General features: G+C 44.1%; 1 protein-coding gene across 2 annotated transcripts in view; it reads left to right on the top strand.

The window, feature by feature from the left end:
• The window catches only part of bsna (bassoon presynaptic cytomatrix protein a), a 103,422-nt gene extending 82,340 nt beyond the window's left edge, over window positions 1–21,082 (top strand). The window contains exons 5-13 of one of the 2 annotated variants that reach the window (XM_077003013.1): window positions 507–7,241; window positions 8,809–11,167; window positions 11,596–12,383; window positions 13,829–13,931; window positions 14,434–14,565; window positions 14,824–14,880; window positions 15,240–15,384; window positions 15,807–15,900; window positions 20,457–21,082. In XM_077003013.1, the coding sequence (XP_076859128.1) occupies window positions 507–7,241; window positions 8,809–11,167; window positions 11,596–12,383; window positions 13,829–13,931; window positions 14,434–14,565; window positions 14,824–14,864 (10,158 nt within the window). In that variant the 3' untranslated portion in view covers window positions 14,865–14,880; window positions 15,240–15,384; window positions 15,807–15,900; window positions 20,457–21,082. The remainder of the gene's footprint in view (window positions 1–506; window positions 7,242–8,808; window positions 11,168–11,595; window positions 12,384–13,828; window positions 13,932–14,433; window positions 14,566–14,823; window positions 14,881–15,239; window positions 15,385–15,806; window positions 15,901–20,456) is intronic. The other variant, XM_077003014.1, reaches the window with a different exon arrangement.
• The last annotated feature ends 3,338 nt before the right edge of the window (window positions 21,083–24,420 follow it).

The following is a 24,420-nucleotide window of genomic DNA, read 5'->3' on the forward strand; positions in this document are numbered from 1 at the left end:
TAGACAAAGCCAGAACCTTTTTCATAAAAGTGCAAATAAATGCATCAGTTTTATGCTGATGTAAATTTCTTTCTGACATTGCGTACACTTAATAACTGAACCAATACATTATTCCATAGCAGCTGAAAGCAGTCGGCCATCTTTAAAGTCTTTTCTTGCCTTTTCTTTGTGCTCTTGCTGAAGTGTTATTTATGTCCAGGAAACTGTGCTGACAGAGCAGTGATAGGTTTATGCTTAAAGAGAGTGAGAGGAAAGCAATGTGTTTCTGAGACTCATTCCTCTTAGTCACCTCTCCTGAAAGCTAATGCCTGAAGAGGGAGAGTCAGGGTGAGTTTAGAAGAGTTAGACCATGGACATGCAGTTGAAGTCAAGTCAGCCAGGAAGTTAACAAGCATCTCAATGACTTTACTCCAGTCACTGTACTCACCTTTGAAGTTCTTAAATGTAAGAATACAGAGAGTGTAAACTAATTTGTTTGTTTTATGGTGTTTTCTGGGGTTCTCTAGGAGACAAGCAAAACTAACAGTACCCATGACCTGTCACGGAGCCCACAGAGTTTGAGTGATACAGGCTACTCCTCTGATGGGATATCAAGCTCACACAGTGAAATTACTGGCCTCATCCAGGAAGAAGAGGTGAAGCTAAGTGAGAGGGGTTTATGTGGGACTCACACTCCTCCAAGTCCCTCGGAAATAACCAAACTGGAGAGCTCCATGCGACCTCTGTTAGAGTCAAAGGTGTCCTCTGATGGCGAAAGAATACGCAACAAAGAGCGTAGTAGAGAACGCCATCACAGAGATGGAGATGGCAGAAAGCACAGATCCCACTCACTATCAATCAGTCCAGAAGACTATGACTCTGATGAGGAGCTGGAGGACATCTTGGAAGAAGAAGAGGATGCGGCCGACTGGGAGGCCAAACGAGAGCTCAGGGCAATGGCTGCGGCGGGAGACGAGAAGAAAAAGAAAAAGCTGGAACCTGCTGAAATGACCGACGAGGAGTTTATGAGAAGGCAGATCATGGAGATGAGTGCAGACGAAAATGAAGATGAGGAAGAAGAAGAGATGGAGGATGAAGAGGAGGAGGAAGAAGAAGAGGAGGAGGAAGAGGATGAAGGTTATGGCTACCAAAAGCCAAAAAAGATACACAAGCACATTAGTGACTCAGGGAAAGAAAAGCGCCGTCTTACTCACCATTCAAGCAGCTTTGAGGAGGAGAGCAAAACCACCAGTGACATCTACAAAGGATCAGCTGAAGAGGGAGAGGAAGACCTAATGGGCTCACAAGGAGGCTTACGGAGATTCAAGACTATAGAGCTAAACAACACCAACAGCTACAGTCGAGACATGGAACTGAGCAATGAAAATGATTTGAGCTTGGACAGGGAGCCTGAACTTGAAATGGAAAGCCTTACAGGATCTCCAGAGGAACGCTCAAGAGGAGAGTACTCCTCCACTCTCCCACCAACCACTTCCAGCTACACCTCGGGAACGTCTCCTACCTCTATCTCCTCTATGGAGGATGACAGTGACAGCAGTCCTAGCCGGAGACAGCGTCTAGAAGAAGCAAAGCAACAGAGAAAAGCCAGGCACCGGTCCCATGGCCCACTGCTTCCCACCATAGAAGATTCCTCAGAGGAAGATGAACTAAGAGAGGAGGAGGAACTTCTGAGGGAGCAAGAGAAGATGAGAGAAGTGGAGCAGCAGCGAATCCGAAGCACCGCCCGAAAGACAAAGCGCGACAAAGAGGAGCTGAGAGCACAGAGACGCAGGGAGAGGTCCAAGACTCCTCCCAGCAACCTGTCCCCCATTGAAGATGCCTCTCCAACAGAGGAGCTGAGACAGGCTGCTGAGATGGAGGAACTCCATCGTTCTTCTTGTTCAGAATACTCACCTTCAGTCGACTCTGAGGCCGAAGGCTATGAAATGTCATCCAAGCTCTACAAGTCTGGCAGTGAATACAATTTACCAACATTCATGTCACTGTATTCTCCTACTGAGAAGCCGGAGACTGCATCCTCTACTGTTATTACGACTACCTCCTCAAGTGGCAAACCACTGAAGAGTGCTGAAGAAGTTTATGAGGAAATGATGAGGAAAGCAGAGATGTTACAAAAACAACAAAAGCAGCAGCAACAACAGTGTCGGTCGGCACAGCAGTATAGTTCCAGCGCCTACCAAGAGGAGGACAGAAGAAATGCTCCACAGTACGATGATGAGTACGAGTACATTGACCAAGATGTTAGTGGGTATGAGAACGAGGAGGCGAGTGACATCTACGAGGAGATTCGTCAAACCTCACAGAATATTACCAAGCAATTGGACGACCAAGTGGAAATGGATGTGTCTTACCAAGATAAACAACTGCTAGACACAGGAACAGCCTTTGCTAAACTTGTGGAGCAGAGCAATGCCCTTCTCACCCCAGGCACAAGCCCTACACAGCTCTCGGCTCCTGTATCATTTGCTGAAACTGGAACAGGAGGGCGAATACCTGATGTCAGAGTAACTCAACATTTTTCCAAAGATGGGCATAAAGATGGACTGAGACGTCATACAGGCAAAAATGGAATCACACCTGCTGCAGCTGCCACCACTATTGCGGCATATGGAGTATATGCCAGGGATGCAGTAACTGTCTCACAAACCAGTACCAGTCAAACAATGACTACAACACAGTCCAGTCTGTATGGTCGGCAGTCAAGCAGCACTGCCATAGCCACAACCAGCATTTCAAGTGTGTCCAGTAAAATAGCCGAAATCACTCAGGCATATAGTCAACGAGAGGGAAGACGAGTGTCAGACAGTAGAGTGCAAATGAGAGATAGTACAACACAACCAGAGACAATAACTGAGCCTCGTACTCCTAAAGTCTATTCATACTACAAAGGGAGTCCACCGCTTTCACCTTCTTCACCTCCATCTCATAGTCCAGTTCGATCTCCTTCTAGGAGAACGGCTGAATTTTCAACTCAGACCTTTAGCCCCTCAGTGGCAGCTTCCTCTGGAGGTTCTGGCCCCCCATCTCCTGTTATAGCACAGGCCACTCAGACACCTCACAGGGCTATCTCACCCCGCCTCTTCAGACAACAGTCCTCTCAGGATGCCCCATTTATGATGATATCTATTGGATCTGAGCCCACTAGCCCAAAACCAGTAACAGTTAACACTGCTACTTCTCCATTGTCGTCGCCAACAAAATTTAGCCGTCAGTCAACATATGATGGCTATTCACCACCTGTAAGCCCTCCTGACACACCACCTCACCAACAGTCACCTGCCCATGGTTTCTACAGAACCTTTAAGGCTGAAAGAGTTGATGTTGGAACAAGTATGGTAACTACCGCTAGCACTTATACTCGTGGATCACTATCAATGGAAAACATATCGTTGTGTCGCATTTCCACAGTACCTGGCACTTCAAGAGTGGAGCAAGGTCAGAGGCTACAGAGTGCAAGTGTTGTGGATCTGAGGTCCATTGCTAAGTCAACTCCAGTTATTATGACTGATCAGGGAATGGACTTGATTTCCTTGGCCACAGAATCACGAAAATATTCAGGGAGTGTTGAAGGGAGCCCCATGCGTCAAACCACAACTATCCAGCCCCTCATCATGAACTTGAATGTCCAGGAACAGCCACATGTGGCTGTTTCTACAGCCACAACTGTCAGCGTGACTGTTGCCGCCTCTATGTTCATCTCTCAGCCCAAGCATCCTGCAGTGTATGGAGATCCTCTTCAGAGCAGAGTTGACTATGCCCAGGGCATGGAAACTGTGGCATGCCTCGCACAGAACAAACCTCCAGCAGTAGACCCATCCATACCAAATATTGATGCCAAGCTAGAAGACCTGAGTATTCAGCAGCTCCAGTTGCTCAGGCAACAGCAGAAACTACAGCAGCAACAGCAGTTATTGGAGCAGCAGCTCCAGCATCATCACCTTCAACAGCAACAGGCATCTTTTTCAAAGATGAACTTACCCAGTCAGATTCCGATCTTGAAGAAAGACTTGATAGTCAGTCAGACAAGCGCTGCCCCAGTGGTCTGTGCAGTATCACCAGGGGTGGCACCTGAGATGTACACCATTGGAGGGTCCATTGAACTGAAAAATAAAGCACCGGAGGCAGGTTCTTCAAACCTGACAGCTACTCAGCCTCATGTCATGATGGTCCAGATGGATGGTACAGCACAAGGAACACCTCTGACCCAATTGATCAAACCACAGGAAAGCCAAGATACAGTGGATCTAACGGGACAAATCAAGAAGGAGAACCAAGTGGCTTGCTGTGATGTAGTTTATAACCTGCCCTTCGGTGGGAGTTGTGTCGGCGGTCCATTCTCCCAAAAACCAACAGCAGAAGAGACAACGAATGTTACTGAACCATCAAGACCTCCTTCTGCACTACCTCAGCACTACCAATCACTAGAGTCAAGGCAAGAGAGACAACCAAGCCAAGATTTTGCCTCAAAGTCGTACACACTGCCTTTCCCTGGCCGGATGCAACCATCCATGTCTGAGACTAATCTTGCAGAAGTAGGGCTCCCGTCCTATCCACCAAAGCTTGATCCACACATGCAAGCCTCTGGAGATCTGGCAATGGATTTAAGTTCAGTGAAGGAGGGCTATGAAGGAGGATACTTTGGGATGGGAATTCAATACGGCTCTTACACAGATCTTCGTCAGGGAGATGTGGGGACAGCCCCTCTGCCTATGAGGAGGTTCAGCTCCTTGTCCAATATCAGTACTGACTATGGGTATTCTTCCCGTGACCTTTCAAGTTTCCAGGAATCTAACCTTGCCCAGTATAGTGCCACTACTGCCAGAGAAATTAGCAGAATGTGTGCAGCTCTTAATTCAATGGATAGATACGGCAGCAACCCTGATCTTCTACAGTTGGGTACTGGACGAGGAGGTGGCCTTCCTGGTAGATATAATCTGCAGCAGGGTCCTAGACCCAGCTTCATGTATGGCCCAGATGGAAAGCCCCTTTCCCAAACCCTCACCAACCTCATTAATGCAAGACAAGCAAGCCTTAGAGCCATGTATCCATTAGCTATTAGATCAGCTGATGGCATGATATATTCAACAATTAACACACCCATTGCTTCCACTGTGCCAATCACTACTCAGCCTGCCTCTGTAATGCGTCCATTAGTAAGAGGTGCTTACAAGCCATATCCCACAACAAATATGACACCAGTACCTCTGGCTAGCCTCACAAGGGTGCCTGTGGCACCCAGGATGCCTCTCACAGGACAGGCACCTTACCGTTTCCCAACACCCAGCCGTCTTCCTGTTGCGACCTCTGCTACTGCAGGTGAGTCAATTGTAGTCACAACAGAACAGGATGCACCTGTCTATCTTGGAAAATCCTCTGCGAGCACATCAGCTCATGGGACATGTGCAGCACTAACACAGCCTTCTGCTGCGCCCAGTGGCCCAAGCGCAGCACCAACACAAGCTGTTTCAGCAAGCCAATCACAGCCTCAGCAGCAGCCAATAAATCTTTCTCAGCCACACCTTCACGCCCAGACTCCTGCTCAGCCTCCAGCAAAGCCTCTTGCATCACAACCTCAACCTCCACCTGCACACTCTTATCCTCCTACTCACAGCCAACTCCCATCCAAGTCTGTTTCAACACAGCCGCCTTCTCTAACACAACCAACTACGGCCACTACAGCAGCTCTGGGAGGTCCTCCTCCTCAACAGGAGACAGAGGAAGAACGGCTACATCGTCAACAGGAACAGCTATTACAATTTGAGAGAGAGAGAGTAGAGCTTGAGAAATTACGGCAGCTGCGGCTTCAGGAGGAGCTTGAAAGAGAGCGCGTAGAACTACAGCGGCATCGGGAGAAAGAGCACATGCTGGTACAACGAGAGATTCAGGAGTTGCAGACGATCAAGCAGCAGGTTTTGCAGCAGCAGCAGGTTGAAAGAGAAAGCCAATTGGTTATGCAGAGAGAACAGCTGGCTCAGCAGAAACAGCAGCTCGATCAGATACAGTCTCTTCAACAACAGCTTCAGCAGCATCTTGAGGAGCAAAAGAGACAAAAGACAGTAGCCGCGGCTGCGGCAGCCAGTGCTAGTGCCCAACTTGTCTGTGACCAAACTGGCAGACTTATTCAGCCACAGGACCTGCCCCAAAATTTGCCATACGGAGATATTCAGGCCTCTTCTCGGTCCCTGCCGAATTCTTCATCTGAGATGTGCTTGAGGAATAATGAGGTTCAAGTCGAGAGTAGATCTATGCGGAAACCAAGATCCATGCCTCGGCTACAGGACGGTGAGGGTGAGGTAACAATGTTTTCTTTGCCACGCAGGAATGTGGACAGCAGTGTACAAACAGATGATGAAGATGGAGAAGAAAAATATTTGATGTCAAGAAAAAGAAGGACTAGGCGCAGTGTAGACTGCAGTGTTCAGACAGATGATGATGAAGACAAGGCAGAGTGGGAGCAGCCTGTCAGGCGGAGACGTTCCCGGTTTTCCAGACACTCTGAATCTGGGGCTGATCCTAAAACCGAAACTTCTACTTCAACTGCAGCCGCCAAAGTTGCTTCATCTAGCATTGCCATCCAAACCATTCGGGACTGCTCTTGCCAAACAGAAACGGAGCAACTAGGGAGGACCTCCCCAGCCATACACGTCACAGTGCCAGACCCCAACAAAGTTGAGATTGTCCACTATATTTCGGGTCCAGAGAGAACTCAGAAAGGGCAAAGCTTAGCTTGCCAGACGGACCCTGAGGCCCAGTCTCAAGGTGTGGTGGTTCCACAAATTAACGTGGCCACCACAATTAGCCCATATTCCAGCAGCGCACAACTTGTGGGGTCAGCAGATCCATTATCCCCTCGTCAACAGGGTGTTGCAAAGTTTGACAGACGGAAACCAGATCCCTTGGAAATTGGCTACCAGCAGCACCACCTGCACAACGAGTCATTATCAAGTGTGATTCGACAACCACCTAAATCCCCTCAGGTGCTGTATTCCCCTGTATCTCCTCTGTCTTCACCACATCGCATCATAGAGACATCATTCTCTAGCGAGAGGCTGAATAAAGCCCATGTCACTCCGCAGCAGAAGTCATATACAGCTGAGTCGCCACAGAGACACCAGAGTCTACCCCGGCCTATGAAGAATGTCCAGAGATCCATGTCGGACCCCAAGCCCCTTAGTCCCACTACTGACGAACAAACCAAGGCTAGAATATCCCTTTACCAGCAACAAGCACTTCAAAGTCAGGTATGACCAGACACATATACTGAATAAATATATTTTAGGAATACATGTAATATTTGGATTTACAATTATTTTAAGCATCTTGAGGTTTTGGTTCAAAGGCAGCAGTCAATATTAGTTAAACACCATTCTGATAGTATATAAATATATTACACTTAAATTTTCTTACCATAGAGTTCTCATAATTCTGCACTTTTCCTGAAATAATCAGAAATAAAATAGTACAAAAACAGTGGGTTAGAAGACGTGATCAGCAAATGTGCCAATCAGATTAACGCCTCTCCTTCCCTTAAAAAGCCAAATATGATCTAGTGACACAGCACAGTGACAATTTGATCATGGCAGTGAATGTGCAGGAACACACAGCAGCAAAAACTAAAATTCATGAAGGAGGACACAGACATACTTGTCAGGGAAGTATGGAGTATGGAGAGAATACTCTGAAATATGGCACTTTGGCACTTATGGCACTTTGAAAGTCCTCAGGTTCGGTAAGATTAAACTGGCCTGGCAAGAGGTGGCTAAAATCATAAATGAAATCTTCCAGTGGCATTCAGAAAAAAACTATACTTATTGCTAAAACAATACTTATTAATCAATACCAGCAATTATTATGATATACCTAGTCACAATAGAATTGCTATACTAAAAATGCATTAGTGTTTCATTAGTAATTTTGAATTTAAAGTTAGGAAAATATTTGCGTCTGTGCTAAGAGCAGGTCTGAGGATGCAGTAAGCACTGTTTAAGCCAAAATGGGTTTATAAATACCACTGCACCGGCAGATTTTAAATCACACCCATGTTGTGCCTCCACAAGCCTTGTTGCAGAGTATTTATTTCTGTCCACCAAATCAACAATTGGCGATAAATACACTCACAAATCATTATATGCAGTGAATTAAAACATTTCAACTCCTATAAAAATGTTAAACAAATTGTTTTAGTATTGCCAGTTGTATTGCAATAGATCTACAGGTACAACCAGACACAGGGAGTTACAGTTCATCATAGGGTTTTGTGTTTGAGTTAAGTTCAATATTCATTACATGTTCCAATAAATAGTGAATGGGATTATATAAAGAAAACGTAGTACATCAGATACAGGTCAGGGGTTTGGCCATTGATGATAAGCACTGAATGTTAATGTTCCCCCTTTCAGTTATATTAGCACTAAAACATTGCACTTGGCTGGTATTTTACATAGAAACAGGGCACGAAGGACCTTGACGTCTCTCTGCTATTGAGCCAGCACAGGGACCATTGGTATTAGTGACCCCCTGACCGCAGATCATATATAACAGCGATAGTTTTCATCTCCACACTGCTAAAAAGTGCTGTTACCTGGGTTTCACTTGAAGGGTCATTTTAACTATAGACTATAGACTCTATCACTATTTTTCATACTGAAATTTTCAAATCTATAGTTTGCAAATTCATTCAGCACACTAGTAACTACTACATGGTTTGTTTTTGCTTTGTTATCAAAGATACTCCAATATATGACATTGCACCATACGTTTTGCATGTCCTTGACCCCTTCGTTCTCCCTGGCCCCTCTGTGTTCATAGTTGGCGGCACTCCAACAGAGCTCCCTCCTGAGGAAGGTTAAACGAACCCTGCCAAGCCCCCCGCCCGAGGAGACTCAGATGCCCATGGTCACTCCTGCCCTGCCCCAGATGTATGTGCCCTCTGTGCCCTCCATGAAGGCTGGTTCTCGTCCAGGTCTGGCGGCTAAGGCCAGCCTCCTGAAGGACCTCACCCATGAGCTGAAGGCTGTTGAGCAGGAATCCACCAAACTACGCAAGCAGCAAGCTGAGCTGGAGGAGGAAGAGAAGGAGATTGATGCCAAACTTCGATACCTGGAGATGGGCATCACACAGCGAAAGGAGACGCTAGTGAAAGAGAGGGAGAGGAGGGACATAGCATACCTGCGCTGCATGGGGGACACGCGAGACTATATGTCAGATTCAGAACTAAACAACCTTCGCCTGGCAGCTGCGGCTGCGTCCTTCGAGAGCAATGGGCTCCTGACAAGACCCAGTACAGCACCACTTAGCCATTTTACCAGTGATCTGAACACGGCTACACAGTTTCCCCCTACATCGTCCTTTGTGTCCTACCAGTACCAACAGAGCCAGTCAACAGTATCTGCACCACAGGCCTCCACATTCCAGAGCACTGGATTCAACCAGCCTCCCTATCCTACAGTCTCCCAAGCCCAGGCTCTCCCACAGCCTACACCTCTGCAGACCCACCATCCCACTCCGTCCTACCAGGGTCAAGGGACCTTCCCATCCCAGAGCTTCCCACAAAGCCAACCACCATACCCAACAGACCATACCGTGCTACCGCCAACCCAGCCGAGCCATCCAGGGTTCCAGCCTCCCCCACAACCACACGCTGGTCTAACTCCCTACCCAACCCACACCACGCCATACCCGAGCCAGGCACCCCCCTACCCGGTCAGCCAGGCGAGTACCTACCAGCCGCCGGCAGATATACTAACTGTCCATCAGAGGCCACGACAGACCTCACTGGCTGATCTTGAACATAAGATGCCCACTAATTATGAGGTTATAAGCAATCCTACTGTTGTGGTAACTACCTCTGCTCAAGATTCTACATACAGCCAATCTGGTTTGGCTCCATCTTATGGACAGTACAGCACAACCATGGCAAGCACATATGGGCCATACTCCACCCCTGTTTCAAGTACTTATGGTGGGTACTCAACCACCACAGCAAGTACATATGGTCCATACACATCAACGCCAACAAGCAGCTATGGACAGTATGCTACAACCACAGCTAATACCTATGGGTACACAACTACAACCAGTTCATATGGACAGTACACAACTACTGTTGCCAGCACATATGGTCAGGCAACACCATCTGACCATCTGCACTCAGTGGACAGCCCCTCTACTTATACAAGTGATGGCCTTTATGGTTCTTCCAGCCTGGAGCAGAATGTCTCCAGGAACTACGTAATGATTGACGATATCAGTGAACTAACCAAAGAGGGCATGGGCACCACCACCACAGACCCACATCGCAGTGAGGGCCACGGGCGATATGGGGGAGATGGACTCCACACACGAGGGGGGAGCTCCTACGCCAGACCAGAGGACGAGCGTGACGCAGAGATGTACGACCATCACCACGGCAGGGGTAAGAGCACCGGCAGCTACCAAGCGCGAGGGGCAGATACGCATGGCCGGGTAGTGGGCAGCTGTAGCATGGGTGGGGGATCGTCATATTACTATGATGACTACAAGCACTCGACAACTACAAGGGCAGCCCAGAGGCAATCCTCAAAGAGCCTGGCCCCAGCGGTCATGTCCACCAAGAGGAGCAAACATCGTAAACAAGGCTTGGAGCAGAAGATCTCCAAGTTCTCCCCAATTGAGGAGGCTCGTGATGTGGAGGCTGATCTGGCCTCATACACCATGAGCACCTCTACAACAAGTGGCTATGGTACAGGTTCCCGGTCACGGAAACTCCAAGACGAAATCTATGGGCTGCGGCAGACTACATACGACCCACATCGAGGCTATTATGACGATGAACGACTCTATGGCAGGTCCCGCTCAACTGGTTATGGCATGGATAAAATTTCTTCGCGGGATACAAGCTACCGAAGCAGGTCTTACGAACGGGATTACACAGACCGCTCATACAGAAACAGCTGTGGTCGCCCCACTTTGCGCTCTCAGTACTCCGAAGAGGAGAGCCCGCTCAGTCCCATGGGAAAGCTTATGGGTAATAGGCAGACGTACTACGATCCATCTAATCCGTACGGCTCAAGTCACTCTCTCCCTGACGTTCAGGACCATATTCGAGACCTGCCACGGACCCATGTCTACAAACCTGATGATATGTACATAATAGACGATATGTATTGCGCTGTGTCTGACAGTGAAGGTAATTGGGATCTGAATGCCAGAGCCACTGTCTACTTTAAACATCCCCCACCCACCCAGAGAAAGAGAGAGAGTAGCAGATGTAAAGGAGTCCAGTGCATGCCTACGTTGTGCTTCCAGGCTACCAGCTTTCGTCAGAACTGACGGTTAACGCAGTGTTGAGTGCCAAAATTGCATGAACTCTTGTTCCTTTTGTTTTTTTTTCTTTTATGCATGCTTTTCCAAACATACAGCCCTGGGCATGTAATATCAGAAATGTCTGTAAACTGTGAGTAGTGTTTTAGTGGCAGTTTTTTTTGCAATGCTGTGCATGGGTTAATAAGCTCTAGCTCTCTGGTTTTTCTTTTTGTTGTTGCATGACCATACTCTGCATGACTCTTTCACCAATCAACATGGAGATTGATTGTGATTTACTTCTGGTTTCCAAAGCCTACCACCTTGGCCAGGAGGAGACTGACTGGTTCGAGAAACCACGTGACGTTCGTGGTTCCCGTCACTATGGCAGCGGCCATTCATCCACTGGGAGGCGGAGCCATGTTAAGCACACGTACCATGACTATGATGAACCTCCAGAGGAAGACCTTTGGCCACAAGATGACTATGGTCACTCTCGCCACACAACCTCTCGAGAACACCGTCACCATGGTACTGGAAGCTCTGGCAGGCACTCGTCCTCCCGCCACTCCGATGAACCACGCTCTTCTCGATCATCACGCTCCTCAAAGGACCCGTCTGTGCGACACGACTCTCGCTCCATGTCCTCTTCTTCTGGGAAGAGGGGTGACTCTCGTTCTCAGGGCTACCACTCCTCCGATTACACTCGTGACCCTTCAGGCCACCACCACGGTTCCCGTTCTGGGAAGCAATCCTCCCACCACCAAGGGTCTTCAAGCAGGAAGCAGGATGTTCAGGGCCACCCATCGTCTTCTCGACAGCCAGGTTCAACTGGGTCAGCGCAAAGGGCTCCAGCTGCTTCTTCAAGCTCAAGCAGGCAGCCTGTTTCCCAGCAGACACCTGAAACGCAGCAGCAGGGCCAGCGAACGCAGCTGCAGCAGCAGGCGCAGACGTCCACGCCCAGGCCGGGACAGCAGACACCTGTAGGGAGTGCCGCGCCACAGCAGCAACCAGCACAAGCCCAGCAACTTCAAGCCAAACCTGGACAGACTGGGCCTCCAGCACGACAACCTGCTGCAGGCGTGCAGCCGGCGCCTGCTACGGTGAGGAGCCGTGCTCACACGTTAACTATGAAACGACATATGTTGACGACATTCTCGTGACCCTGTCACGGCTGTCCATCACATACCTCAAAGTTGACAAAGAACCATTTGGTTGTGTTGTTAGGCATGCAGCACTTAATGTGCAATATACAGTCTTGATCCATAATGCTGGATGTTTTACGAAGTGCATAGGTATTGGTCAACAGAAAGCATCAAAGGCGTACTGCTGAAAGCACTGACATAATTCCACTTTATTAGTATTTCCTATAGATGTTATGGGGTTTCATATTTTACTCATTCATGGCTTACTTAAATGTCTAATTGCTGCATTGAGACAGACTGAATAATATAACCAAAATGATCTCAGTATTTACAGCCAGAATGTGTGGGTGTCTGCACATACAGTAAAATCCATGCACCAAACTGGCAGAGCCTTTGATTTCTTCATCACTTTCATCATTAAATGGTTTTCTAACACCAACCACTCAGTTCTCTTCGCTTCTTCGACGTCCCAGTCCTCCTCTTGCATCTGTTCATCCATTTCAATATACCAGATTCTACTGTTATCATTACATAAGCGTCTGTCCATATTAACAGTGGGTTGTGGGCTATTGCTTCTGGCTTCCCCCCTGTCTCATTACTCTTCCTTAACTTTGTCTTCCTCCAGCTTTAGATTTGAAAAGGCCCAGCTCACCATGCACTGTTAATTTTTGCTGAGTTTCTGTTAGTAGACTCTTATCTTGTTCTCTGATTAGTTGGTTATATACTGAGAGAACAAATCTATCCCAGAATGCTTTTCTCCCTGTCACAACACATTTCTCATTGTTTGCTTTGTGTATACCCTTCAAAAGGATATTTAGCCCTACTCTTCACTCGACACACACACTCATTAGCCACAATTTAGTCTGAAGAAAAATGTTGAGTTAAAATTCACAGACAGAGTTGTAAAAGTAATAACAAATTGTAGATAAACAAATACATCTTTTAAGTATGCATTTACTTTATAGGTGTTGCTTGGAACGAACCACTGATTGATTAACCCCCCAAATATGTCAGTAAACTGAAAGGACATGCTGTAATACTAAAGCAATAAAATAGAATAGATAATACTTTACACATAGAACTATTAATTACAGAAACAAAGGATAACTCTAGACCCCAGAGAGTTAAAACGTTAATGAAAAATAACCCAGCGAGTTGTAGTGTGGCAACAGAATGTAAAATGCTTTTACTTGCAAATGATCTTTTACTTGCGTTTGTGTACCTTGTATTGAACACTATGTGGTTCAAACAGAATTTGTTTCCTCCCTGGGACGGTTCTTTATAATGCTTACAATTGTACATGCGCAGAATACAGTCCTCACTGTTTGCAATAAATTCCAAATGTTTACTATTGTCCAGTACATTTTGATCCAGATAACTGTGTGTCTCGTCTCTGACTACAGAGCAGCCTGGCTAAGCCTGAGCCTGTTCCTGCCACTGCGATTGGAGCAAAAGCTGTCACCCCGCAACCTGCCAAAACACCCCAGCCCCCGCTTACAGGGATAGGTGAGTCTGGACCAATGCACACACAAATACACACACACAAACACATTTGTTTTTATCTTGTTGGGACATTGGGTCATACAGATCTCATGTCTGTTGTTCATACATATCTATATCCAACACTATTACGGTAATTTTGCTAGTCCTGATAATGTAGATTATCTCTGGTTTTCCCAAGCAGTCACATAGTTCCAGTGGGTTGTTTTCAGGACTTCTTTGCACAGAATCGTGAAGGTCCTTAGAACCATAGCTACTGTATCCATTCCTGCTGTAACATTTTATCATATTACATAATCATCGCACAAATCATGAACCATGTGTATTAGAACAGAAACACACAAATGAAACATTAGCCTATTACATTTTACATTGTGCGCTCTCACTTTTACACAGATGCACATTCAACCCACACGTGGATGCAAATGGTATCTTTTTGGACATTATCCCGTGCCCCCAGTTTCACCACAAGGGCGGCGACGTTATATGCTCCCCCATGTGTTTACAGGCTCCAAGGCTGCCCCGAGGCCTGGTGGAATAGGCAGTGCGGCAGCAGCTCAGCCCGGGATGGAAGGAGAGAGCGTGCTGTCTAAGATCCTGCCTGGAGGGGCTGCTGAACAGGCTGGCAAGCTGGGAGAAGGTGCGGTGGGAGCAGCTCTAGTGTGGCGGGGGCAGCTCTAGAGTCGCCATGTGCTTCTCCTCAGGGCCAACTGCCCTCTGTCTGAGGATTTTGCTAATGTTTTGAAATGAAGCTCTGAATCAACCCGTAATCTTCTTCATAATTACCTTTCTCTGCGCTTACATATTACCTGCTTCCTTCTCTGCTTATTTACCCTACACCACTCTCCCTTTTTGTTCTCTACAACTTTTCATTTTATATTTTTCACCCTTCAAACAGCTATCTCTGGATTTGGCAAGAAGTTCACTTCCTTGTGGTGAAGAGGTCCAACTTCAGGTAAGTGACTGAGTGAAGCTTTGCAGGTGGAGACAGGGGCATTCAAGAGAACCATCACTGCACCATCACTGTTTACATTAGGTCCAGAAAGGGGCGTGTGTATGTGTGACCCTTTGGTTTTATACTCATACTCATAGCAGATTTTGGAGCGTGGAGGATTTATAGGGTGCTGTACAGACAGTGCATTTGTGTAGGTGGTCAGGCCTCTCCTAGAGTGTAATTTTGAGAGTAATTTTGAGGGTCAAATTGGGCATTGTGTGGGTGGATGCTTCTTAGACTTGGAATGTGTGTTGTGTCATTTTCTAACCTTCTAAGTAAATATATGTCTCTGTGTGTGCTCCTATTATTTCTCATTTTAGGATGTCTACAAAATAATGGAAGATATCATACGGATTTGCACTGGAAAAACCTATGAAGTTCCCTTTCTTATGTGTTTTAATTTAAATGAATGTGAGCAAGAGAGAGATAAAGAGAGAGAGGGAGAGAGGTCATCTGGGTGCACTGGTAAGAACTACCTTTAAATTAATATCTATTTATTTGGACAATTCCATTATAGACAAGGCTGTATGTTACTAGAGTTGCCATGCGGAGATTCACTGAACTTCACTGAGCACCAGAACCAATCACCAATACATCTACAACACAAAGGATGGCACAGCTGCAGTAGCACTTCAGTTTGCAAGTACAATGCTACGCACAGCCTGCTAAGAAAATAAGCTCGCCCACTCCTGCTTCCAATTAGCAATAGAGATCTCTCGCAAATCATGAGTTTTGTTTCAAACTAATGTTGTAGGCTGTGCCTGATTCATTAAGCTAATTGCATTTTCTTAATTAATGATTTATAATTGCATTTTAGCTTATTCTAACTGGATCTTCTTCTTATAGATTACCACAAAGCTGAATTACCATGTCTTCTCTGCTTTTAGCCAATCAGGACTGGAATCACAGGACTCCATTCAGCCTAGGCCTAGGCAAACGATCACAGAGGGACTACACTGCTTTCCCCTGGCAGGCCAGACAGTAAGCAACGATCAGACCCACAGTCATGATTACAATAGCATGATTTTTAAAAGTGTTTTAATTAGAAGCAGAGGTGTCAATTCCAGGTTCAGAAAGTAAAAGTCCTCACCAGGATTTTACTCAGGCTTCCTGGATTGTGTTGATTCCACTAATTTTACCTGGATTGCACTAATTAGAAAATCTAGCAAGCTTGAGCAAAATCCTGGTGAGGACTTTTACTTTCTGAACCTGGAATTGATAATAGTTTCCTGTTGTATTTGTGACACTTGCCAAAACTGCTGGATCAATTACCGCTGTGTTCCTCGGACCTCCATCTGACAAACATACAGAACATTAGCTGTTGTCATTGGATGCATGTAACACGCTCCCTTGCTGGTCAAGTCTAATGTAACATTCTACCTATGAACATTCAGGGATCTTTGACCTACCACCTCTCTGTGAACTGCTGAATGCTGTTATCATAATTGCCTGATAGTGATACTTCAGGGCAAACCCAGGGAAAGGTGCCTTAGACTCCAGCCAAGGGCAGCAGCAAAGTAGCACTGTACCAACATTCCTGAAGCTTGCTGGCTTTCACCTGGTTTCACACCTCCTGTCTTATGTCCACCTTTGTTCATATGGACATGCCGCTGGCTTCACTGAGCTCTGGTTATTCTGATGTGATTTATTCTGGTTATTTTGACGTTTTCATCTTTGTTTTTTGTGCACCCACATTGACGATCTAACGTCATCGTCAGCTGGCCTGCTTGTGCTGCGACGGCGATCACGAAGTGAAAAGATATTTTAAGGAGAAATGGCTCCCAACTAGGGTAATGCAGGCCTAAATCAACAAAGCAGAGCAAATGAAAAGCTTCCAAAAGTGGACTGCCATCAGGAGTCAGTGCGTCACACTGCACATTAAGAATAGAGAAAGAATAGAAACTCAGTGTTAGGTTTTCCAAATGCGCGCATTTAGACGCGAGTTTAACACTTTGAGGGGCTTCCTCTCTTTCTGTCTGCTGCACTTGTACACACACACACGGTCTTGCTGCACTTGTGCACACACACACGGTCTTGACAGTCAATAATGTACTGGGCAGAATCAATGGGGCGGTAACACTGTGAAACCTCCAGTCTACCTGCCAGTGCCCTTTTAACGCGGCTAGACGCACCGTCGGCTCTGCAACTGTGGAGACGCAGTGTTCAAGTGACTGGGTGACTGGGTGATCATGGGGCAGCTGTGGAGTGTATTCCATACGCCCCTTGAGACCCTGCCTCACTTTTCATAACCCACTAATAACAGCCGGCTCAGTACTATAGAGACCCGAGAAAGACACTCATCTGTGCCATTAAAGCCAATGTGCTCTGTTGTACAAGAAGTTCAGTGCTGGTGTTTTTACCTGAATGAAAGGGTTTACCCTAATGAATAATTAATCCAAAACAGGTTGTGTTCGTTGAGTATTGACAAAAATGACACAGCAGACTGATAGCAGCAGTTTACTTAATGTTATGTTAGAATGTGTTTTTAGAGCTTAATCAAAATCAAAACTAGAAAAAATTAGGAATGCAGAAATTTGCTGTTGAAACTTCCATATACACCCACAGCCACGCACACACACACACACACACACACACACACACACACACACACACAGATATTCAAACAGGAAATCTCAAAAGCAGTGACACAGTGAGATGAAATCCGCACTTCCAAAGCACACAACATGGATTATTTAACTTAAGAGCACACCAATATTTATAGTATGACAGAGCATCACAGTGAATCCTAACTCGTTATTCTTTAGTGAATGACCATAAGCAGGCAATGGGTGTGAAAGATTTGATTGCTTTTAGCAAATTTGGATCAAGCTGCTCACCCTGAAATATTTATCACTCGTCTGAGCTAGAAGGCTCCACACTTGGGGGAAAGGATGCCACAAGATGAAAGACAAAATTGCAATTACAATAGCTTCCCATTAGGAAGAGGATAATTGGGTATAACAATTACAGAGGAACTTGTTCCCTCATTCATGTTTTGTAGTGGGCAGAGTATTACAAATAGATAATTTCTGATTTCACTGCATAGCACATGGTGTTGAATTGGATTACATACCTCACAGCTGTTGCCCGCTATCTTGGACAGGAACTATTTATATATTTGTATATTTTGCCACCTAGTGGTGTAAAAAGACAATATAAAATTCTTGGACTCTGACTTAAAGCTACATAGAACAGATTTCCAGTTAAGTTTGTTACATTATTTCTGATTTCTGGTCAAATTGTTTGACGTATGAAAATGCAGTATAGTAATACCACGAAGATTCGTGCTTGAAAATCTGCGAATTCACGAATTTGCATATCGTACTATACCCCATTGTAAGCAAAGAAAATGGTAGTCAATGTTTTTTTAAACGTACTCAAGAGCTGAGTTTACCCTAATGTGTCGTACACAAATAAAAAAATTATAGCGTAGCATTGAGTGTAACATATAAGTGCTCAGGTGGGTTCAGCGTCTCAAAGACACAAGATGGCGGACATTACACGTAGGCTACATGTATCATACTGTATATACTTTATAGTACAGTAAGCTACTCTATGTTTCTCTTTACAATTTTAAAGAATGATGTAAATAAAAAAAAAAAAAAAAAGAATGATGTAAATTATAACCATTTAAAAATGAACTTTAAGAGTTTTGGGGACATACAGTGGGGAAAATAAGTATTTAGTCAGTCACCAATTGTGCAAGTTCTCCCACTTAAAAAGATGAGAGAGGCCGGTAATTGACATCATAGGTAGACCTCAACTATGAGAGACAAAACGTGAAAAAAAAATTTGAGAAAATCATTTTGTCTGACTTTTAAATAATTTATTTGCAAATAATGGTGGAAAATAAGTATTTGGTCAATAACAAAAGTTCATCTCAATACTTTGTTGTATATCCTCTGTTGGCAATGACAGAGGTCAAACGTTTTCTGTAAGTCTTCACAAGATTGGCACACACTGTTGCTGGTATGTTGGCCCATTCCTCCATGCAGAGCTCCTCTAGAGCAGTGATGTTTTGGGGCTGTCGGCGGGCAACACGGACTTTTAACTCCCTCCAAAGGTTTTCGATGGGGTTGAGATCGGGAGACTGGCTAGGCCACTCCAGGACTTTGAAATGTTTCTTACGAAGCCACTCCTTTGTTGCCCTGGCAGTGTGCTTGGGATCATTGTCATGCTGAAAGACCCAGCCACATTTCATCTTCATTGCCCTTGCTGATGGAAGGAGGTTTGCACCCAAAATCTCACAATACATGGCCCCATTCATTCTTTCATGTACACGGACCAGTCGTCCTGATCCTTTTGCAGAGAAACAGCCCCAAAGCATGATGTTGCCACCCCCATGCTTCACAGTTGGTATGGTGTTCTTTGGATGCAACTCAGCATTCACTGTCCTCCAAACACGACGAGTTGTGTTTTTACCAAATAGTTCTACTTTGGTTTCATCTGACCATATGACATTCTCCCAATACTCTTCTGGAACATCCAAATGCTCTCTAGCAAACTTCAGACGTGTCTGGATATGGACTGGCTTAAGCAGGGGGACACATCTGGCACTGCAAGATCTGAGTCTGGCGTTGTAGTGTGTTGCTGATGGTAGCCTTTGTAACGTTGGTCCCAGCTTTCTGCAGGTCATTCACTAGATCCCCCCTTGTGGTTCTGGGATTTTTCCTCACCGTTCTTGTGATCATTTTGACCCCACGGGCTGAGATCTTGCGTGGAGCCCCAGATCGAGGGAGATTAGTAGTGGTCTTGTAGGTCTTCCATTTTCTGATTATTGCTCCCACAGTAGATTTCATCACACCAAGCTGCTTGCCTATTGCAGATTCAGTCTTCCCAGCCTGGTGCAGGTCTACAATTCGGTTTCTGGTGTCCTCCGACAGCTCTTTCGTCTTCACCATAGTGGAGTTTGGAGTGTGACTGTTTGAGGTTGTGGGCAGGTGTCTTTTATACTGTTAACAACTTCAAACAGGTGCCATTAATACAGGTAATGAGTGGGGGAAAGAGGAGCCTCTTAAAAAAGAAGTTACAGGTCTGTGACAGCCAGAAATCTTGCTTGTTTGTAGGTGACCAAATACTTATTTTCCACCATTATTTGCAAATAAATTCTTTAAAAGTCAGACAAAATGATTTTCTCAATTTTTTTTCACATTTTGTCTCTCATAGTTGAGGTCTACCTATGATGTCAATTACAGGCCTCTCTCATCTTTTTAAGTGGGAGAACTTGCACAATTGGTGACTGACTAAATACTTCTTTTCCCCACTGTATTTAGGGTTTAACATATGTAGATAGGACTTTCTAGGCCTTTGTTAGTTGTCCGTCCAAAATTCGCAGGGTGTCTAGGAACGTAACTCCCGCCATTTCGGGATAGGCCTATTACTGTACATATTTTTACGTTATTTTGATAATGAAGAAAAAATGAGTTAAATGGTAGATCAGCTGTTTAATAAACTAACGTCTTATTATGTAACTGCTAATCATAACCTCCCATCTGACGTACCTTCCCCTACTTGAATTTTCTATGTATTTTATGCAGGTTGCTCAGAGGTTGGATTCACTCAATCGTCCTTGTTCTGGCAAGCAAACATGACCAAAGATACTCGCATCAAGATCTCCTATCGCGACCATTACAGCTTGTGAGCTTTTCTTTCAGGCCACCAGAGGGCAATGTGAAAGGATTATAGAAGGCAACAATCAGACCCTCTGGTCATCTGCAGTTGAGTAAATGAGCAAGTCAGAAACGTTGGTCTCGAATAGCTTCAAAACACAAGGAGCCCTCACTTATTGCTATGAAAAAAGTGGTTGCATGAGTGCTTTTCCCAGAAGATCATCAGAAGAGCAAGGAAGTATAAACTTCACTTCAGAAATGTCAAGCACATGTGAATGCGTGCTGGTCACTCCATCATAACATTGCTTTGTTGGCCAGGAGTTGTGATTCCATGTTCTTAGGTAACTTAGGTAACAAACTTTGCTCCCCTCTCATCTCAGGGATGATAGGAGATTCGATAAATATAATTCAGTTGAAACTTCATAGGTTTTTCCAGTCTTATAAATGACCTCCCTTTTTGATCTAACGAGAGCATTTTAGAAGAAAGAAAATAGAAAAAAAAACAAGGAAAATGCAAAGTGGAAATGTCGACAACGCCAACAAAAATATCTCAATCGTATGCTCAGTCTTTACATTCCAGAATGGAAAAAATATTTTTTCTTTTTTTTTCTTCTCTGAATGCAGACTGTTGTTCCTCTATTCTCTTGCGATGTGTTTAAGAAGTGTACAGTGGATCCAGAATGCATGTAACTTTATATACAAGACCTTACACTGTTCGCCAATTTGAGGTGAGTGGCCATAAGACACAGAGGATTCAGAAGAATGCTGAAATAAAAGGAATACACAGAAGAAGAAAGATCAAATATATACAAGAGAAACACAGGACAAGTGGACTGAAACGGTATAGTTTGAGAGAGATTTAAAGGCTTTGACCAGTCAGGTCTTGTTTGTTAGTTAGCCATTACAAAGCCATTAAGGAACCATCCCCAGTGGGGTTGGGCTCTGTCACAACCGTTATACAACTTTGGGGACTTTTGTGTTTCTGATGACTTTTTTCTGCAGTCTGGTGTCAGTTATTTTCATTCATTGGAGATATGTCGCCTTAAACTTTGCCACTGATTTTGTTTTCAGTGATTTTATTTAGTTTTTTTTATGTTCATGAGTTTGAATTATCATTTTCACATTTGACAGTTTGTAAGTTTGTATATAATGATGAGCCAAAATAGAGGCTAGGATGTTTACTTATAGTTTGGGGGGGGGGGGGGGGTTGATTTGGGGGAGGGGATTTTGATCGTGTTTTATTTTGCAATTTGTTTTATTATTTTTGGGGGTTTTTTACCATTACTCTGCTGTAATTATTCCATTGTCATACATGATTATGGTTTTCATTAATTTATTTTTTCTATTGGTTTAGATGTAGAAAAAAGCAATAGTGTAAGGCTGTTGGTCAAGAGCACAATCGTTAGATATTAATACACTAGTGGTCAGGAGAGCGATGCATCTGTCTCTAAAACATACATTTTAGAATACCCAGACTTCAATGAGTCTTTAAAATGTTACCCAGTCCCTGTATGGGCAAAAACCCAAATAAGTTCTTCAAGTCAAATCAAAGCAATAGTCTTTAATAATAAAAAAATATTTATCTTCAAACATGATTTTTATTTTAATTTAATTTTATATAATTCTAGTGGAATAGACAGAATAAAAGTAAGAGAGCGTGTCTGGGGACTGGGGTATGGATCAGTGTCATTGGCACATCGAGGCCCACAATTGGTGTCTATATTCTAGTCTAACCAATCACAATTCACCATGACAATTGGGTGATTTCCTGGCAATGAGGTTTAGCCAATGCAGTACTGTCAATTTGCATGCAATGTACACAATTCCTAGTAGAAGCAGGAGCCTCTTAGGTCCGGTCTTCCAGCAGTTTGATCAGTTTCTGTGCTTCTGTTGGACAGGTTAGTGGTGGACCTTTATGTTTAGCGGTCTGACTGAGATGTAGCTACTTCACCTGGTATAAAAGAGCATGCTTCTGACAAAAAGATTTTTCTTCGATAATCACCTCGATATTGTTACGTGCGAATGAGTGATTAATTTTTGATGTGTGTATGTATGCCTTTGGGTTTCTGGTCACTGAAAAACAAAAAGAAACAACAAAAAACTCAACAGAGAAGTGGTTTTGGGCAACTTTACATTTCAAACGTTCTATGCAATGATTCTTATTCGGGGGAAAAAAGTGTTCGGAGAGACAAGACACCATTCAATACATCACACTAGTCACACCAGAGAAAAAATAGATAGTAGTTCCAACAAAAATAAGAACTTAAATGCGGGATTGACATGTTTGTAAATAAGTAATTGTATTGTAAAGAGTTGAATTGAACTTTTTTCGTGGCATGTTTGAGTCCCCCTTCATGCAACATTCAAGCAGCAGCCACAGGGTCATCTGCGAGTAGTCCTGACTTCTATCACTTCCTTCTCACCTCACCCACAGAACTGTGGGTAGCCGGGGGTCCTACACTCACTTCCCATAAGTCAGTGTGATCAGCTCACCTGCTGCTTAGCTGCCTGTTGATGCACTTGTTATTATATGGAAGTTGCTTTGAAACATGGTTATATAAAGGACAGAGATCCATAAGGACGTACATATTCTTAATTCAGAAAATAATATGTAAAAAATATATAAATCTTTTCTGTAATAGATATAACACAGTTTGTTACTAAGGTGTTGTTCACATCTGGGTTCAAAAGCATTTAGTTTTCATAAGTTCAAAATATTTTGATTTATTACAGGCTGTGGGAGATTTTGTGCAATATTAAACACTGTTGTAGAGGATACATGGATGTAGAAGGTAGGAACAGTAGAATAAATCAGATGAATGTTTCATCTAACGGGACCATGCAGTTTTTCCTATTTTATCCCATTGTTGCCACTGTGCAAGCCACAACAAAACATGTATTGGTGAAACGCTGTGTTATTATGTGTGGCCAAAACACTACCATGTAATTAGAGTGCTTGCAAACTTAGGTTGGCAAGGACATCACATGATCCTTAACCAATATAAGGATCATTAGTTATAAATATAATAATATTTATTTTTTTCCAAACAAAGTCTAAATAACTATATCTAAAATTATTTTGGTACTTATACCTAAATAATGTCAACAACATAGAGAATGCATATTACACTTATAACCATATTAAATAAATTGATGTAGGAGCTAATTATATAAATGTTTTAATAATGAGCAATGAATTTAATTTCACACATGCCTATCATAACAAATAAATATATAAAAGATGGGTATATACTTGATAACATAAAATATACCATTACTAGAAATAATGGAAAATTAGTGTATTCTTCATCAAATACAGTTTGTGTCTTTAAGTTTGATTTTGTTCACCTCAGGAAAGCACAGTCAATGTATCATGGTGTCATAAAAGGGGACTTAATATGCATAGTTGTAAGGGCTTATTTACAATACTAAGAAAGCCATGTTGTTTTGCCCTGAGTCTGAGCGGACTCCCGGGGCTTTGGCGGTAACTGACAGGGAGAGACGATCATCCCTCGTCTTGTGGTTTTACACCGACCAAAAACATTGTACTATCACTAACATGCTGTGTCACCCTGGACATTTATTGCTCTGACTGGCTGTTCGCACACAGAACCTGGAGCACAGGAGAAGGGCTAGTGTATTGGGCCTGTTTGGGCCTAATCTTGTACTAGGAGGAGAATTTAGTGAAGAATAATTGTTTAAAACTCCTATATAGTCCATAATTAGACTTAAAGCAGGCCATATGAAATTTACTAAAAGTTCCAGAAATGAGGCATGAGTTGCCACAATAGAAAGGGAGGAGAGTGAGTGTAAAACAACAAATCCTGTCAATCAGACATCAGGGAATCTAATCATCTTTTGTTGTTTAAAAGAAAAATGAAGTAACAAGTGC

The sequence above is a fragment of the Brachyhypopomus gauderio genome, chromosome 4 (genome assembly GCF_052324685.1).
Source record: "Brachyhypopomus gauderio isolate BG-103 chromosome 4, BGAUD_0.2, whole genome shotgun sequence".
Classification (NCBI taxonomy): domain Eukaryota; kingdom Metazoa; phylum Chordata; class Actinopteri; order Gymnotiformes; family Hypopomidae; genus Brachyhypopomus; species Brachyhypopomus gauderio.